Source organism: Scophthalmus maximus, chromosome 14 (assembly GCF_022379125.1).
Source record: "Scophthalmus maximus strain ysfricsl-2021 chromosome 14, ASM2237912v1, whole genome shotgun sequence".
Classification (NCBI taxonomy): Eukaryota; Metazoa; Chordata; class Actinopteri; order Pleuronectiformes; family Scophthalmidae; genus Scophthalmus; species Scophthalmus maximus.
In genome coordinates this window covers 10805957-10823833 of record NC_061528.1, presented here as the reverse complement: position 1 = coordinate 10823833, position 17877 = coordinate 10805957, and the positions used below count along the sequence as shown (strand labels likewise).

General features: G+C 41.2%; 3 protein-coding genes across 6 annotated transcripts; 2 read left to right on the top strand and 1 right to left on the bottom strand.

Annotated features, from left to right (window-relative positions):
* The first annotated feature begins 101 nt into the window (after nucleotides 1-101).
* klhl41a (kelch-like family member 41a) lies at nucleotides 102-3612 on the top strand. Its single transcript, XM_035651311.2, has 6 exons — nucleotides 102-1282; nucleotides 1368-1525; nucleotides 1634-1741; nucleotides 1839-2024; nucleotides 2575-2721; nucleotides 2854-3612. Exons 1-6 carry the CDS (start codon nucleotides 197-199, stop codon nucleotides 2963-2965), a joined length of 1797 nt encoding a protein of 598 aa, XP_035507204.2. The 5' UTR covers nucleotides 102-196; the 3' UTR covers nucleotides 2966-3612.
* A 133-nt stretch (nucleotides 3613-3745) lies between these two features.
* fastkd1 (FAST kinase domains 1) lies at nucleotides 3746-11076 on the bottom strand. 3 transcript variants are annotated; one of them, XM_035651309.2, is made up of 16 exons: nucleotides 10943-11076; nucleotides 10649-10834; nucleotides 8508-9015; nucleotides 8355-8423; nucleotides 7818-7943; nucleotides 7347-7745; nucleotides 7135-7245; nucleotides 6192-6323; nucleotides 5619-6105; nucleotides 5422-5536; nucleotides 5213-5341; nucleotides 4932-5063; nucleotides 4722-4835; nucleotides 4411-4555; nucleotides 4188-4302; nucleotides 3746-4069 (listed from the first exon to the last, which is right to left on the bottom strand). In XM_035651309.2, the coding sequence occupies exons 3-16, from the start codon at nucleotides 8849-8851 to the stop codon at nucleotides 3974-3976; spliced, it is 2514 nt and encodes an 837-aa protein (XP_035507202.2). In that variant the 5' UTR covers nucleotides 8852-9015; nucleotides 10649-10834; nucleotides 10943-11076; the 3' UTR covers nucleotides 3746-3973. The 3 variants fall into 3 exon arrangements, with proteins under 3 accessions (XP_035507202.2, XP_035507201.2, XP_035507200.2); XM_035651308.2 differs by lacking the exons at nucleotides 10649-10834; nucleotides 10943-11076 and adding an exon at nucleotides 9110-9492; XM_035651307.2 differs by lacking the exons at nucleotides 10649-10834; nucleotides 10943-11076 and adding an exon at nucleotides 9137-9492.
* ppig (peptidylprolyl isomerase G (cyclophilin G)) lies at nucleotides 10225-16962 on the top strand. 2 transcript variants are annotated; one of them, XM_035651310.2, is made up of 13 exons: nucleotides 10225-10356; nucleotides 10841-10924; nucleotides 11767-11841; nucleotides 11946-12053; nucleotides 12955-12999; nucleotides 13088-13175; nucleotides 13295-13324; nucleotides 13428-13567; nucleotides 13704-13878; nucleotides 13963-14148; nucleotides 14242-14332; nucleotides 14560-14693; nucleotides 14919-16962. In XM_035651310.2, the coding sequence occupies exons 2-13, from the start codon at nucleotides 10864-10866 to the stop codon at nucleotides 15889-15891; spliced, it is 2106 nt and encodes a 701-aa protein (XP_035507203.2). In that variant the 5' UTR covers nucleotides 10225-10356; nucleotides 10841-10863; the 3' UTR covers nucleotides 15892-16962. The 2 variants fall into 2 exon arrangements, with proteins under 2 accessions (XP_035507203.2, XP_047193030.1); XM_047337074.1 differs by having other exon boundaries at nucleotides 10255-10356; nucleotides 10858-10924.
* Nucleotides 16963-17877: the final 915 nt, after the last annotated feature.

The following is a 17877-nucleotide window of genomic DNA, read 5'->3' as shown; positions in this document are numbered from 1 at the left end:
GCTCTGTGACAGCTGTGTGAGCTCTCCGATTTGGCCATCCTGAATTCTTCATGGATGGGGTGTTTGGCTATATTTAGAGGGGCGCAGTTATATTGAAGTTGCTTCAGACCTGACTGCCTATAGTTCGCTGTCTTCACAAGCTGTGCCAGTCGGTCGAGAACTGCCTCACGTTCATCCACTCCCTGTCCTAAAGAGAATGGATCCCCAAGGCTTGAGGGATGATCTCCGTCTGTTTCAGAGCACTTTGCTGCAGGATGGACTCAAAGAGCTTCTGAATGAGAACAAGTTAATCGACTGCATCCTTAAGGTTGAAGACAGAAGCATCCCCTGCCACCGGCTCATTCTGGCAGCATGTAGTCCTTATTTCCGGGAGATTTGCTTCTCAGAGGATGGCAAGGAGGCGAACAAAACCGAGGTTGTTCTGGAGAACCTGGACCCCAATGTTATGGAGGTCATTTTGAATTACATGTACTCAGCAGAAATAGACATCAATGACAACAATGTGCAGGATATTTTGGCTGTTTCCAATCGCTTCCAGATCCCCTCAGTGTTCACGGTTTGTGTGAATTACCTGCAGAAGAAGCTGTCGAAGAAGAACTGCCTTGCCATCTACAGGCTAGGACTGGTGCTGAACTCCGTCAGACTGGCAATGGCAGCTCGAGATTACATTGCAGATCGGTTTGAGAGCATGGCCACGGATGAGGATTTCTTAGAGCTCGCTCCACTTGAACTCTTTGCTATTGTTGGAGCAGATGCACTGAATGTAGAGAATGAGGAGGTGGTGTTTGAGTCTGTCATGAGGTGGATCAGGAAGGACAAAGAGAAGCGCATGAAATCCTTGGGAGAGGCCTTTGATTGCGTTCGCTTCCGTTTGCTCCCTGAGAAGTACTTCAAGGACAAGGTAGAAAAAGATGACCTCATCAAGGCTGATCCAGAGCTTCTCAAGAAACTCAAAGTCATCAAGGAAGCCTTTGCGGGGAAGCTGCCCGAGAAGAAAAAAGGAGAAGATAATGAGGAAGGAGAGGAGGAAAAATTGCCAGGCTACCTGAATGATACCCGCAGATATGGCATGCATGCCAAAGACATGGTGTTGATGATCAGTGACACTGCTGCCGTGGCCTATGACAGCCAGGAGAACGAATGTTTTCTTGCGGCGATGTCTGAGCAGATCCCACGAAACCACATCAGTCTGACGTCAAAGAAGAACAATCTGTATGTGTTGGGAGGCCTCTTTGTTGATGAGGAGGACAAAGAAAACCCGTTGCAATGTTACTTCTACCAGGTAGGAAAATTTGCATGACATTACATTCGCAAAAAATATATTTCCTCATTGTGATTTTACAAATATCCTAAAACGTGTGATTCAGTTGGACAGTCTTGCTGCTGAATGGACCGCTCTGCCACCAATGACCTCCCCCAGGTGTCTCTTCGGTATGGGGGAATTTGAAAATCTCATCTTTGCTGTGGCAGGAAAAGATTTACAGTCCAACGAGTCGCACGACACTGTGATGTGCTATGACACTGAGTAAGTTCAGCACGTCGACCTTTTGGATGTTAATTCACTGGGTTCTTATTAAAAGCATGTGATTTCCATGTTTTCACATATTGTCTGTTGCTTTATTTGTCCTTCCAGAAAAATGAAGTGGACTGAGACGAAAAAGTTGCCCATGAAAATCCACGGCCACTGTGTGGTCTCCGAGAACGGGCTGGTGTACTGCATTGGAGGCAAAACTGATGACAAGTAAGACTGCGATGCCAGAACATGAAATATAAAGACGAGATATGACTTTCACAGTATGTTAACCAGTCTTTGCAATAATGTTGTCTCACTGGTAAAGTAAATCAACCAACAAGATGTTTGCATACAACCACAAGAGGTCAGAGTGGAAGGAGGTGGCTTCCATGACGACGCCCAGATCGATGTTTGGAGCAGTTTTCCACAAAGGGAAGATTGTTGTGGCTGGAGGAGTCAATGAAGAAGGCATCACGTCTGCATGTGAAGCCTATGACTTTGGAACCGACAAGTATGTGCTTTTATTGTTACGGTTGGTATAGGCCCCTTAAACTCAGTCTTTTTCATTAGTATAATTTTTACCAAAATTGGATGTCAGACATTTTTATTTATTTTTTTGTCCTAACATTTTCTTGTTAAAAGCATAATTACACTGCACAACAAATACTAGACTATTTCATATTCTTCTATTATGACATTTTCATCCTTAAATATATAATTTAAATCTGTTTCAGGCAAATATACATGAAATGTTGTAGTAGTTTAAATCAGAGGTTGGAAAACTTTTGGGCTTGTGAACCCTCATCACAGGTTTCGGCTTTGGTGTGGCCCAAATTATACTGTAGAGAAGTGTCAGGAAGAAAATGATTATAATTTGTGTAACAGAAATATAGTTTTCTTCCCTTAATTGTCTCGTGACTCCTCTCAGATTTATCTTGACAATCTTTGTTGAGTCCTTCAAGTTGGGAACCGCCGCTTTAAATCCAAAATGAGGTCTAAAGTCAAGGAACAAGGACCAGAGAGGGGATCACGTTATAACGGCTGAGTGCACCTTGTTGCAGGTGGTCACCCTTCACAGAGTTTCCCCAGGAGAGGAGTTCAGTCAACCTGGTCAGCTGTGGTGGGCAGCTGTACGCTGTGGGAGGCTTCGCCATGGTTGAGAACGAGAACAAAGAGTGTGCACCCAGCGAAATGCTTGACATATGGCAGTATGTGTTGACTTTTTGCTTCTTACAAAGTAGTATACTTAATATATACTGCGGTAAAAAACATTGATTTTGGTGCCTTTCTTATATGATGACAACTCTGCATTACAGAAACATGTTTTAACTTCCTTACAGGTATGAAGATGACAAGAAACAGTGGAGTGGTATGATCAGAGAGATGCGTTACACTGCTGGAGCCTCCTGTGTGTCCATGCGTCTGAATTCGGCCAGAATGCCCAAACTGTAACTACAGTTCAGTTCAGGGACATTTCACTTTACTGCTCTTTGTTGTCTTTAATCATTTCAACATATCAGACACATCCTTTGCTTATACTGAGGTTTTTTTTTTATATATATATATATATATATATATATATAAAATGTTAATCATGATCAGAAATGTCTAACATGAAAGAGTTACTGTGATTTGGACCAGAAATTGTCTTGATCTTACTCATTATATATGAATATTATTATGGCCAGCAGGAAATGGTTTGAGAAATAAAATATAATACATAATAAATAAATATCTTCTGTCAATCTGGAAATGTTCCTCTTCCATGAGTATTTTAACTCTTCAGTATTAACGTATCACCCACAGACTTACTGTTTGTCATTTTAGTTTTTTTGTGTTTCAAAGCATTTTTAACACAGCTCATAAGATAATTGGATTTCACTCCTGTGTATATGCCTGATGAACTTTAACTTTACCCTTTCAAAGCAATTTAAAAGATAACTAGTCAAATGGCTGCTGATGTTCACGTTGAAAGGTGAGTGTAAATTTGTATAGATAGCCAAGAGAAATTAACTATCCGGTGTCGTTATTTTTCAGTGACTTTGCACCTGGACTCCAGTGAAAGCACATCTTTTCTTTTGCAGACACCAGATAACAATATCATCCATCCAAAATCTATAGCACTTATCCTTTGACGGTTGCGATTGGCCTTGAATAATATTACTAGATTAGTCAATTAAAACCATACTCTACACTGTCAGTTGTAATAATTATCTTTTTTTTTAAAATCTATAACTAACAAACAAAAACATTTTATTTCATCTTGGTTATTTAATACAAAAGCACATTATAGACAATCATAATTTCTTTCTTTAACAAAAAAATAAGGAGCACTTATTTACTATAGTCGACAATAACAAAAACACTGTTCTGTTCAGTCACCATGCCAAGGTGTGGGCACTTAAGAGACTCAGTGTTGTATGTAAAATGTCTTTCATTATTCAACAATAAATAAGGCCTTTAAGAAGAAAGCTCTCCAAATATTTTCTTCCTTAGATATTCCTTCCAAGCATCCGGTGTAGAAAGCTCCATGGAGTTCCATTCAAAGTGAGGGATCTGCAAAAAAAACCCTACTAATTATTTCACTGTCTCTGTGTTTTATACACTCAACCAGCATTTAACAAGCTTCAGTGCAGTATTACAAGCAATGTCAACTTGTATTTTGTCCTCTCACCTGAATGACACGATATCCCAGAATTTCAAGGTGTCTTTTCTTCATCAAAGAGCTGCCTTTCAAATGATGAGAGTTTTTACAGAAACTGCTTGGTTTAAGAATGTTCACCGCAACTCTGAGAGATGAGAGAGAGAAAAAACAAACATCCTAAAACATTTAACTTCTGAGTGGTCTAATTATTCATATTCAATATTCAGGCTCTAGTCTGTATAAGCTGCCATACCGCTGAGCTCCCGGTGGAAGCTCATGCTTGATGTTTTTCAGCGAGCTTGTTCCCCAGTGAACCTCCTCTCTGTCCAAGATCTGCGGTTTGCTCCAATTACTGTAAGGCAGCGGCTGTAGGTGTTTGTCCAGAATGCATTCAATGTCTAAAAAGAAAAAGCATGGCCACATTGCAGTATATCATATCACACAAATATTCACACTTCACCATTTCACATTCACCTCTATTGAAGGCTTTAGGAGAGATACATGTAAGCCTCATGATGAAATCAGTGTTGAATGCTGAGATGGAAATTATCCAATATTACTCACTTATGGTGTAACAATACGGAGCAATAACCTCTTTTTGAACATAGTTAATGCCACCAAGAACTTCAGCCAACATTTTGTGGATCTGCTGCAGCACAGAGCCCGGCATGCTTTTCCCTGGAAACACATTTTGATTGGCAATCAATAATGTTAATTGATCTGATTGCAAAGTTCTAACTCACCAATTCCGGTAATATTAGTGAGCCTTGTTACCTCTGTTTTGCATCTGCTGGCAGACGCGCTCATGAAACCACGGCACCTGGAACTCTGGACACTCGAGACACACGGCGCGATTAAGTTCGATGAGACGCCTTTGTGTCAGCATGTTGAGATTTTCTGGCAGGGCTGAAAGAGGTAACATGACGTTACATAAGTCTTATTCAAAAAGTGTGAAGCGCTTGTGAAGACAGCAAGCGTCTCAAGATAAATATTTTGCCACAGATGCACAAGGACAAGTACTTTTCAGAATGCTTTTAAAGTAACTGGGCACATACTTTCTAGCTCGGAATCTAGCTTTCCCAGAAAGTCAATACTGAAGATTTCTCTGACAAGTTCTTCAGGAAAACATTCTGCCACAGCCAGCCAGTATGCCAGGAAAACTAGCACATGTGGTTCAAAGGAGCCTACAAATACACGGTGAGATGATGTTAGTGTGAGTTTAAAAAAAGAGAAAAAAAAGAAAATCCATAATCTGACTACTTACTGATACGAGGAGTGAAGTGCCGAATACACACATCACGCAACTCGTCTACTTGCGCAGAATCATAATTCAGGAAACAAAAGGGTAGCAGGATGGCAAATGTTGCCGAATAGTGAATCTTGAAGATGATACAGGAAATGTACAGTTAATATATAATACGTTATTTCAAACTTAATGTGCACTGAAGTTTCTTAAAGCACCTTGTCAATGTCTTTAGTGGCCACACTGGCGATTCGCTGCATCAGAGGAGGACAGAGGTAACGCTTTTTGGTTAAGAAGAGAGCCAGATCCTGCACATTGGTCCAGTTTATTTGATCCATCATCCTCTGCAGCATGACCATTGTCTCCTGGAGCAGCATTTCTTCAGCCCAGTCGCCTGAATTGTGCTTAAGCTCCTCGAGCATCAGGTCCAGCCGGTCAGCTGTCTGTAGCCTCTCGAGGCGGCAGCGGTTCAGAGTCGTCATCAGACGGACGTACCTACCGGGAGTGTTGTTGCAGAAGGACGTATCATTCCGTAACCACTTGGCAATGGCAGAAGAAATTAAGTTGAGGTCCTTGAAATTGCACTGCGTCACTATCGTCTCTATGCGCGACATCACGGCCTCTTCGACTCGCTGAGAGGGCAGCATGAGCAGAGAGCGGGTCAGCATGGCCACCTCACGGGGCAAAACGCTGCACTGGAGAAAACTACAAAAGTAAAAGTGCAGTCAGTCTGTATTTTATTCAAAGTGTTCAAGCTAAAGTGGCTCCTTTTTGCTCAAATAAGCACTTACTTGACCAAAATGATTCTTAATTTAGTGGAGAGTTCGGGGTTCTGGTACTTCAACAGATAAAGGGCTTGGGTGATTTTGGCCACCTGCATTGGTTTATAGACATGAAGGTTCCCCTGGATTACTGATGCAATTCTGGAAAATAATGATGCAAGAAAGTATTCGAGTAATCACATATTTAAAAATAGTGACAAAATATTTATGTTTAATATACAATACACAATGATAAAGAGCCCTTACATTTTATGTTTTTAATGAAATTGAACAAGCTATAACCAGAGTGGGAGGTTTTACAGTTTAAAAATAAATTCATTAGATTTGTCTTTTAGGAAACATGTACAATTAAAAGACTGTTTTTAAATGGACATTGTGGAGAGATTTTGTTCATCTGCCAATTCCAAGGTCAAAAATGAAATTAGAAGGTGAACCTCTATAATTAAATGACAGCAGGACAGCGGAATCAGCTGAGGATTGTGTGATACAATCGAAAGCACCACAATTACTGGTAATGGTCCAATACCCGAAATCAAGATTGAACTTTCAACCTTTTCAGTTGCCTAAGCCTGCTTACCGACATTAACTGAAAGCAGGGTTCCGAAAATTGGGTCCCGACATTTCACGGAGTTTGCCTTTCACATATGACAAGTCAGATGCATTCACACCAACTGGAACAATAATTCTTCAGCAGTAAGCAGTGTTTTAGATTACAGTCATCAACACGCCCACTCACTCGCTCCCTCTGAAATTTTCCGGAAATTGCATTGGTGGCATGGCAGGAATAGTTCTGCAAAATGTCCGGAGAAACATTTGTGGAGATTTGCATTCTCACATACACATCTCACATTCTCCAGAGAACTTCAGGAAAATGTCCGGATTTTCAGTACATGTTTTAAAGCAGCTACGTGTGGCAATGCTAATGTGCTATGTGGCAGAGATGTGTACTCACTTGTTCATTAAGCCAAGGTTCCTGCTCTGAATCTCTGCTAATGCTTCGAATACACTTAGAGCCTGCCATGCACTGAACTCGTCCGCCAACAGGAAGGCCGTGTTCTCCAACCTAAGAGGAATGAAACCACAAAACAGACCGGTGAAATTAGAGGACTGCTGTAAAGGGTGAGATTTCTACTCCATTATTAGTCCACCAATAATGAAACAAACCCTTCTCTGATCTCCAGATTGGCCATGGGAGCCAGAGCAACAAACAGTTTAGTGTAGGAGTAAGGATCAGTGCTTGAATCAATCAGTTCTATCAGCCTTTTTCTCACAGCCAGCCTGAAGTCATTGTTGTTGAACTGCAGGGACTGATATATCTCCATGATGGATTTGATATGCACTGCATCCATCCTGGAAAGGTTTAACAAGAAGATCTGGTTGCACTTCTCCAGCAGTGGCGGATGGCTGCACTTGGTGTTGAGCATGAACTTCACCACTCTTCGAGGGGTGTTGTAGTTAGAGGGATCCATGGTGTCCAGGAGGTCATATACCCTGCTGATGAGGGCATCCTGCAGCCGGGGAGACACCAAGGACGATGTGCATTTCATCAGTGATGATAGGGTCCTGAGAAAATCAATGCCAGAGAGTCAATTCACAACATGAGGCGATTCAAATGAATTTTGTCTGATGACCAACCTGGCATCATCGATAGACGCTAACTTCTGATCCACAATTCTGGTGATTTGGCCCATTAGAGGACTGTGATGAAGGAACTGTTTACTTAGACAATTGGCAAACTTGGATAGGACACTCATTGGGAGTCTGCAAAAATCCACATGTGAAACATCTCATTAATATTAAACAGTGATATGATTGATCCATAAACAGATTAAATAACAGCTTTGATGGGTCGGCCATTTATTAAGAAAAGCTGCAAAACACTTGCTGGTTCCAGCATCTGAAATGTGAAGATTTCCTTGTTTTATATGATTTGAAATTGAATACATTGTGGTTCAGGACTGTTGGTTGGAACGACAAGACACTTGACGTCACTTCTTGGCTCTGGGATATTATGATGGAAGATTTTAACTATTTTCTGGCATCTTATAGATTTAAGAATTACTCGGTAAAATTAAGAAAATACTTGCTAAATGAATCAGTCATGAAAACAATAGTTAGTTGGGGCCTTCATTACCTAAATACAAAAATGAAAAAACAGTCATGTCATCTTACCCGTCTATTCGTAGCCATGCTTCTAAAACCAACTGTTGAACAAGGGAGTCATGTGGCTCCACGTTCAGCCTACAACAAAGACGATAACACGTCAAAATTACAATTTCATAATTGGAAAACATGTTCTTTAATGGCTTCTGTGCATTAGGGTACCTGAGGATATGGTAAAGCATGTCCACCAACATCAAATCATCCATCAGAGGAATTTTGTGCTCAGCCATAATCCGGAGAGTCAAGAACTGTGGGTGACTCTTGAGCTCCTCAGTCCGGAGCAGCAGAGGTTTATCTCTCTGGAACTGGCACAACATCTCCAGGGCACAGCTGACATGGCTCACGGTGAGCTTGGCCTTGTTCTTGCCCACCACATCTAACACCTGGTCTTCGGCCGGGCAAACCTGCAGCTGCTCCAGAACTTGGTCTCGGTTCACTGTCCCCACATGAAGGAGCCTGCGAGGGCAGGAAGTGGCACACCGGAGCCGGAACATGATCACAGACATGGGCTCAGGCTAAGTATGCGCAGAGGTCTTCATTGTCCAAACAGTGTCCACTGTCCAACTCAATGTCAAACTGACAAGCAGCCTCAGCCAACAGGTATCACAACCAACGAGTATCAGTGTGGAGGTAGTGGGTAGTAGGCCGCACCTTTAGGGACCTCAATCAACTAAGAGAGGACACACACAAAATAACACATTATTTCAATCTGCATCACAATTTCTGACATTATCCATGGTTGTTCTGAATCAAAAAGCAAACACCTGACATGTAAATTGAAAGTAGCTCACTCAGGCTCTGGGAACGTCATCACTTTAAGAAGGTTACGAAGAAACAGCCCCACTCAGAGATTCCCTGGGACTTGGTGCACCAGGACTGAAGTGTCCCGTCTGCAGCTCAGTTCGGGTTTTGTAACGCGGTATTCACGTGGATGAGGAGACAATCACGTAACATGACGGAAACGATCAGACTCCCTCAAGCAGCCCTGTTGTTGGCTAGATCGCTGCGGACTATAGAGATTCAAACACTCTACATTGGACGAAAATATAAACACGTTGTGAAAATCGCACATTGTGAAAGTCAAATTTACCTAACGCGTGTTGTACAATGTTTCGCTTCCGTCCCCAATGAAGTTGGAGCTTTTTGAAACCCTCTGTTTTGTCTTTCAGGCAGCAGCTCATTCACCCAGGCAACCAGTTGCCTGTAGTACCTGATAACATTCTTCATCACTATGACTATGACTATGACTATGACTATATATATATATATAAGGTACTAAAAGCAACTGGTTGAAGCTTACCTTCATGAGGAGGTATATATATATATATATCTCGTGAGAGGATGAAGTAACTATCCCTCATGAGGGGGGGGGGGGGGGGGGGGGGGGGGGGGGGGGGGGGGGGGGGGGGGGTACAGCAGTCAGATAAACGTGTGTGTGTATATATATATATATGTATATATATGTTGACAAACTTGCTTTGACATGAGGGGCCCTATGCAGCGCTAGTAATAATAATACCAATAATACCAGCAATAATAATTGACTTTAGGCTAATAACATCACATTCATGAAAATGACTATTACCCTTTTGTTTTCTGTGTATGTTGTACTGTAATAACGTCGAACAAATTATATCCATAAGAATAATATTGTTTTGAAAGCACAGTACAAAAAATTCTTATCATGCAAAATGTCGCATGAGGTGAGACATTTTGCTTGTGGATAACAACCTGATCAAATCTGGAAAACACTTACAATGGGACCAGTAGTAAACTGATTTAGCAGGCCTGAGAGAACGTTGTGCCTGAAAGGTAAATTTCAGGGCAAAATGTCTCCTCTCCATCAACGTACTACGTGCCCTGCTGCGTTGACTGGCGCACGAGCCTCGACAGACGTTGACGTCCCCGCCGCGCCATCTTTAGAAACAGTGAGCGCAACACTGAATGGAACTTGATGTCCGTCGTGTGTCCAGAGCCGCTCGCTGTATTGGAGTGATACCTTTGCTTCCAGGTGATGTGGTTTTCACTTTATTGCCGTCTTAAACGACACGTGGATGCGGTGACTACACGGAAGTGATGCGTGTTGTCCTGTGTTCTCCCCCCCCTACGTGTTGTGCGGCCGGTGCTAGGTGAGCATGCTAATGCTAACACCAGGCCTAACGCTGGATGGATTGACGCCGCTGTTTGCAGCTGCAGCCGTATCATCCACATTGTGCGTGTGAAAGGGGGGGACACAGTTTAAAACGTGTCTCTTGTTAGCCAAAATATTCTACGGGTAAAAAAAAAAATAGTAGCTCAGCCACCTTTTATAGAACAGCGTTGTCCGTGTGGTTCATCCTGCGGTCAACGCCGGCACCATTGGTTGTTTTGCAGTAGCATTGAGAGAAACCGTTCAGCTGTTGAAACCCGGACCGGGGGGGATTTGCATCTCATTTTGTGCCGGTTATATCTCACTGTCACTCATCCGTTCTCCGATCTGTGTTGGTCACCTGCAGGTGTTTGATCGGTACAGGTGATCATGGGGATCAAGGTTCAGCGCGCCAGATGCTTCTTCGACATTGGAATCGGTAATGTGCTCGGTAAGAATCACGCCTCACCTCTCCGCCTGCTTCCTGGTGCATTCACTCCACCAGGGTCGTGAAGGCTGCTTCTGAAACGGCTCTAGAGAGATGTTCATTTTATGGTCTTGTGGGAGAATGTCGTTTGTGGCTCTGGTGACTTGCAATGTGTGTGGGGTTAGAGCCCGAGCGATAAATGGTTGGCCGACCATAGCCTATCACAGACATATCGGTATCGGCCGATATACGTTTAAAGCCAGACCGATGTTATCAGCCCATGTTATCAACCCATGTGAGACTTTAATTGTGCATTTATCTTTACATTTTAGGGTAAAAAAAATTTTTATTTTCTTAATTCAACTTCTGTGTATTCGGTTGTATTTGAAAAAAAAACAAACAATTTATAGTTATCTATGATAAAGTTTATGGATAAACTAATATATCAAAACTCAATTACATTTCTTTGTCATAAAGGTTTGATAACGACATCTTAGGAATCATTGGCAGATTGAAATTGACATATCTATATATATATATAAATATAGATATGGATATCTATAGATATATATCTATAGATATCAGCCAATGTATTGGTATCAAGAATCTCGTACTCCCTAATGTCAATATCGGCATTGAGAATACAACACCGCAAACTACAGCTTCTGAACTGGCTATAAAATTGGATTATCACCCTCAAATTTTTTAACGCTAACCCAATCATTGTTACCTCCTAGCAGAAGGTAGTATTTATTTCAGGGATGTTGTATTAAACTGTCTGTTTTTGCTTGGTCTAATGTAGTAGACTCCCTGACAACTGAGTATATTGTTGAAACAAAATTAAGTAACCCGGTGTATCCTCACAGTGGGCAGAGTTGTGGTGGAGCTGTTTTCGGACATCTGTCCAAAAACATGTGAAAACTTCAGATGCCTCTGCACAGGTGAATAATAAATTTATCTCTTTATTAATTTATTATTATTTAACAAATGTTATCTGTCGTTTCACTCAATAATTAATAATGATGATTACCGATGTTTCCTGCAGGTGAGAAAGGCGTCGGTAAAGGAACTCAGAAACCCCTGCACTACAAAGGATGTCTGTTCCATCGTGTTGTGAAGGACTTCATGATTCAAGGAGGAGACTTCAGTGAGGGTGAGTTGATAAAGGTTGAAGGTGTTCTTCCCTTAAAACAAATCTGACCCATTCAAGAAATGTGAGGATGCACTTTACTGACTTTAAAGCCTAATAAAAACTTTAAAAGCTAATAAAAGTTCAACAGTAGTTAATTTCACTGAAATTACTACAACACAGTAAAGGGTGAAGACGCTGGAGGAGATGATGCATTTAGGGATCCAACGATACCACTTTTTTTAAGACCAAGTACATACATTTAGCTCCCCGATATGAGTACTTGCCCCTGCTTAAAAAAAAGAAATATACCTTTGGAATTTATGGAGTCACAGCTTTTAATGTGCTGTATCACTTCTGCTGGTAACATGAAATATTAGGATCATCAGCGCCTGCTTTTTAGTTTTTGTAGTTTTCGTGTTTTTGCTACAAATTGCTGGCATTGCTCCTCCGCTTAATGCCGCCGACATGCTCAACTGTCTAGAGGACACTATGTTGCCGTCATGGTATCTGGTGCTGTACTATCGGGGTAGTTTTATGAGTACAAGTACATGAGCACAGTATTGGACCCGATACTGATATCGGTATCGGTGCATCCCTCGATGCATTTGACTATTGAAATGTTTGAGGCAGATGGAGGGTGGGTGCTTGTCTGGCCACTGAGAGGCACATGCTACCAAGTGGACCAATCCCAGTTGTCTGCATTGCCGCAACATGTATATACATTTCTAGGGAGGTCCACGTCAGGCTTTGACATAGGGCACTTTCTGTTTTAACCTCCTACACATCGTATACAGATGGCGTCAGCATCTAATAACGAAAGCACCAACAAAACCATCAATCATCACAAGTTTTAAAATTCTAAAATCTCTTTTTGCTGCTGCAGCTCTTTTGCTTACGGTTTCTTTGTTCTTTGACATCTTAGGCAACGGAAGAGGAGGCGAGTCCATCTATGGAGGCTTTTTTGAAGGTAAAGAGGCCACTGTCAGAGCTGTCAGTTCTTACCCAAACCGACGTTGGCTTCAAGATGGCAGTACAATGTTATCCTTTCCCCCCAGATGAAAGCTTTGCTGTCAAGCACAACAAGGAATACCTGCTGTCTATGGCCAATAGGGGCAAAGACACAAATGGATCGCAGTTTTTCATGTAAGCACTATCTGTATATGTTTATTTTATTGATTTTGTGTATTAATGGTTCAATCTGTCATGTCGAAGCCTTACAAAAATGCTATGCTTTTTCCCCTTTTCTCCCTGTGACACTTCAGAACAACAAAACCCTCACCACATCTGGATGGGTAATTTCAGTTTGATTGCATCTGAAAATCTATTTGATGGCATAATGCACAATGTAAACAGTATGTCTCACAGTTAAAAGCTCAACACTGCATTACTTTTCAGAGTGCATGTAGTTTTTGGCCATGTGATCTCTGGCCAAGAGGTTGTTCAAACCATGGAGAACCAGAAAACAGATCCTAACAGCAAACCGTATGCTGAAATCAAAGTTCTGAACTGTGGAGAGCTGGTCCCTAAATCTAAAGGTTGGTTGGCCTGTTTTCAAAACAAGTTTAAAACATTAGCTTTTGCCAAATTTCTTCCTGCTATTGTCTGAGGAGACGCACGTTAGTTTTCATGAAGCTCATATGAAGGTTTTAAAACACTTCTACATATTTGCAGCAAAGAAGGATGAAAAAAAGAAAGGGCGAGCCTCCAGTTCCAGCAGCAGCTCAAGCTCCTCAGAAAGCTCCTCAGATTCCTCTTCTGACACTGACGAATCTGGGAAAGAATCCAAGAAGCGGAAGAAGAAGGCAAAAAAGCTCAAAAAGAAAGAGAAGAAGAAGGACAAGAAAAGGTACCTAATTAATTTGAAAATGTTCACCTTCTGCAGTGTAAATAGTACTTGCTGTCTTTATACTGAGCTACAATGGTTTTCTAGGTCAGAGGATGAAAATGCTGAAGAGAAGGAACAAGAGGAATTGGTTACATCCACTGTGCGTCCAGAAGAAATACCGCCCATCCCAGAGAACCGATTCCTCATGAGAAGAAGTCCTCAAGCAGTCCAGAAGTCAAAAGAGGAGACTGACAAGGAACCCAGAAGTAGAGAGGAAAGGCCAAGAGAGAGGTGTGTCTACTTTACAAGCATTAATTTTATAATTTGTTCTTTGTCATTCTTAATCGCCACTGTGAATTCATTCCCATGACTCTTTGTTTCCAGTGCTAGCACAACTTATAATTCTCAGTCAGCATATCACAAAAGACTCGTGATGACGAGATCTGGCAGGAAGATAAAAGGCAGAGGTCCGAGGGTAAGTGGACTGCAACAATTAGAAGCCAAAATCGTCAGTTTCATTTTGTGTCGCATGAGACTGGATTATGTCAAGTTACTTTCATATGGCAGATGACTAAATTTACATTTGACCATTTATTAACCTTTTAAATTGCTGTTTTTTTTCTGTCTCGACTGAAGTTGCTTCCAGTCTTTTTAGTGTCTGTATCAAACAGAAGTAATCGGTTTGTCGTTTCTCCAATGCAGAGATACCGAACTCCGTCTCGCTCAAGGTCCAGAGATCGTTTTCGGCGAAGTGAAACTCCTCCACACTGGCGTCAAGAGCTGCAGCGTCAGAGGATGAGGGCAGTGACTGGAGAACGCTGGATTAAGGGTGACAGGTGAGATGCCCTGACCTTGGCCACCTTGTGGACAGTTTGGAAAAATATATTTTAAAAAAGAAAAAGTGGTAAAGATGGAGAGTAAGTTTGTGGTTTTTTGTCTGTATTGATTCATGTGTCACAAATCTGAGAATGTTACGATTGATTAGAATAGAGAACTCCAGGTGCAATAGGTGTTTCAGCTTTTCTATCCATGTAGTCACTTTATTTTGTTTTTTTTTACAGAGGTGACATGAGTGAGGCCAAGGATGAAGCTGCCAAAGCTCCAAGAAGAGAGAGACGGGCCTCCAGCACGAAGCATGACAAAACAGCTGAGGGTAAAAAAGACAAGAAGAGTCGGTCACATAGATCTAAAAGCAAAGAAGAGGAGGCTGTAGAGAAGGATGAGAAGCATAGCAAACACAAGTCAAAGAAACAAGATAAATCTCAAAGTCGCAGTAAAAGCAGAGAGAAGAGCAGAAGATCAAAAAGCAGAGACGAAGGTCACAAGCACAAAAGTGATGAAAGGAGAGGTCGCTCGGGGAGCAAAAACCGAGATGTTAATAAGAAGGAAAAGGAATCAGAATCGGATCCTAGTAAAGATAAAAATAAGGGCCATGAGTCTGACAAAAAGCATAAAGAGGACACAAAAGGACGAAATGGTGAGGGAACTAGAACAAAATCACAAAGCAAGGAAAGAACTACAAAAGATGGGCATAGATCGAGTAGCAGAAACAGGGATAGGGGCGGAACTGCAGCGTCAAAAGAAAAAGACGAAAAACGAGAAAAGGACAGCGAGAGGGACAGGGAACGTAGCAGGAGTCAGGAAAGACGACGCAACAGTGACAGAGAGAACAGGAGGAGGGGAACATCCAGGGACAAGGAACATCGTACAAGAAGTTCAGAGAGAAATAAGACCAGAGACTCGCACAGAAGCAGGCGCTCCAGAAGTAAGAGTGATAAGAGGGTTCACAGCAAAGACCGGTCATCACATAGAAAAGACAAGGTAGCTGCCGACCAAAGGAGAAGACGTAGCAGCAGCTCCGGAAGTGACAGAAATGAGAAAAGGAAGAGTCGTAAGAGCCCTGAAAATAGTGCCTCCAAGTCCAAAGACAGAAGAAGTCCAGCCAGTACCAGACCAGATAGTACAAAAGGCAAAGACCGAAACAACAGCAAGAGGAATAAATCGAGCTCTAGCTCCAGCTCTGACAGCGACTGAGCCAATGACGGTTTCCTAAACGAGCAGATAGGGATTTCTGGTTTGTCTCCATTTTATACCCACTTCACACGTATGCAGCACAGGCTTTTTATCCATAGTGGGACGTATTCACGTTCCTCATTCAGTGCAAAAAGAGAATCAGTTCAGGCGAAAATTATGTCAGTGGCACGAGTCTAAGAATTCCAATTTCCAAAGTGTTGAATAACTGTGATATATCAGCGAGAAACACTACAACAGATGGAGGTCATGCGTGAAAAGAGGACTAATCTTTGAAGCAGTAAACAAGAGGGGGAGAGAAGAAGTGCAGCGCAACAAACAAAACGACTGTAAACAACTAACTAATCCAACTTGTAATTACAAACTCCGTGACATCACCTGAATTCTGGCTGAACTGTTCGGCTCTGAATGGGGATCGGATTTGTTCCTCATTAGTTGTGCATCACTTTTGATTGGAAGCTGAAGCTGCGTGGCCAGTTTAAAGAAAATGACTTGTGATGGAAAAAGAAACACCGGTGTAAATACCAGGTTCTATATTAATTGTACATGACCAGAGGAATTTGTTTTTGTTTTTCTTTATTATTTGGTGTTTTTTTTGTGAGAAAATGTTATTTTGGCTTAACAATGGCTCCGATTTCAGACTGTTGGTAAAAAAGAAAAAAAAAATCACATTTAAGATTTTACTGCAACAGATTGGCTGATTTTAAATATTTTCCCCATTAGGACATTTTCTACTGAAATTTGTTTTTAATATTATTTAATGCAGTTGTTTTTGGGGATAAGGTCTGCTTTGAAATTTAAGTCTGAACATTACTTAGTTAATTTTTACTACAACAATCAGTCTAGAAGAGAACACTCATAATGTCTTGCATGTTTGCTGATCCCTCTCATCATTTGATAAAATATGTACATACATGACTTTTTTTGTTGTACATCCACAACCTTACTGTAATCCTGTCTGTTAACCATTTTTGAGATACCTCTGGGTTGTCTTCGTTTTTTGGGGGGGGAAATGTCTCTATAATGCTGTACGTAAGACATAAAATCAGTTTGTATAAATTGTGTTTTGTGCAACTTGGTTTAAGAACTCAACTACGGTGTAGAATGATTACACGTCTCATGTCTGGATTTTAATCAGTTGCTTTGATATTCTCTTAATGATAACATTATTATAACGAACTCAACAATTATTCTCTTTTGGAGGCCGAAACATTTCAGCATCCAGCAGTCCAGCAATAAACACTGATTGTGTTATTATAAGAAATTGAATGTGGACTATAACCTTTCTGTTAATTAAATGCTTGGATCAGTGCCACATGTTTCTAGCCCAGACGGGTCCATTGTCTCTGCTTTGGGCTGCTGATGTGAAGAGTTCACAAAACACTATGTTGTGTGGCTGAATTATTTTTTTTAATTATTATTCCATCAGTAAAACTTTCTGACAGTATTTTGAGGGTGTTGACTTTAAGTGAGTTTTTTTCTCTGAACATCAGAGATTTTGTTGCAGTGTTGGTAATAAACCTTTGAGCATTTTGACTGCAACCTTCAGACATCCAGAGCTCATACGTCATTTACCTTATTTTGAAGAACACGCCTCAAGTTTTAGTTTTGTCTTAAGTTACACCATATTAACTGTCTAGTACAGTGTGTATACTGTAATATATGATCAGCATGCTTTGAAAAATTGTTAACGTAACAAGCTGTAGCAAATTCATTCAAATGATCAATTCTACACAGCAGGCTTTATACTACATACTAAATGTTATAGTTAATCTAACAGGAAATTATCCAATACATCATCAGACATCCATCACACTGACTTTAGGTTCTCACCGAAAGATAAAAGTAATTCATTTCTTGGTTACTTGTTTTTGTTTAAAGCAGCCGTGTCCTTTGTTCTGTGCACTATGGGAGAATCATATGCATTGGCAGCACACCTGAAACTCGGCTGTATTTGAAAAAAGTTTTGTCACTTTCAGTTTGGCGAGA

What these genes read in the sequence shown, in the direction of transcription:
- fastkd1 (XM_035651309.2), bottom strand. Translation starts at nt 8,851, where the DNA reads ATGTCTGTGATCATGTTCCGGCTCCGGTGTGCCACTTCCTGCCCTCGC. An exon ending in ATGCTTTACCATATCCTCAG is followed by an intron (nt 8,424 to 8,507) that starts GTACCCTAATGC and finishes TCTTTGTTGTAG; the next exon opens with GCTGAACGTGGAGCCACATG. An exon ending in GCGTCTATCGATGATGCCAG is followed by an intron (nt 7,746 to 7,817) that starts GTTGGTCATCAG and finishes TGATTTTCTCAG; the next exon opens with GACCCTATCATCACTGATGA.
- ppig (XM_035651310.2), top strand. Translation starts at nt 10,864, where the DNA reads ATGGGGATCAAGGTTCAGCGCGCCAGATGCTTCTTCGACATTGGAATC. An exon ending in AAGAAGAAGGACAAGAAAAG is followed by an intron (nt 13,879 to 13,962) that starts GTACCTAATTAA and finishes ATGGTTTTCTAG; the next exon opens with GTCAGAGGATGAAAATGCTG. An exon ending in CGCTGGATTAAGGGTGACAG is followed by an intron (nt 14,694 to 14,918) that starts GTGAGATGCCCT and finishes TTTTTTTTACAG; the next exon opens with AGGTGACATGAGTGAGGCCA.
- klhl41a (XM_035651311.2), top strand. Translation starts at nt 197, where the DNA reads ATGGATCCCCAAGGCTTGAGGGATGATCTCCGTCTGTTTCAGAGCACT. An exon ending in GTGATGTGCTATGACACTGA is followed by an intron (nt 1,526 to 1,633) that starts GTAAGTTCAGCA and finishes TTGTCCTTCCAG; the next exon opens with AAAAATGAAGTGGACTGAGA. An exon ending in GAAATGCTTGACATATGGCA is followed by an intron (nt 2,722 to 2,853) that starts GTATGTGTTGAC and finishes ACTTCCTTACAG; the next exon opens with GTATGAAGATGACAAGAAAC.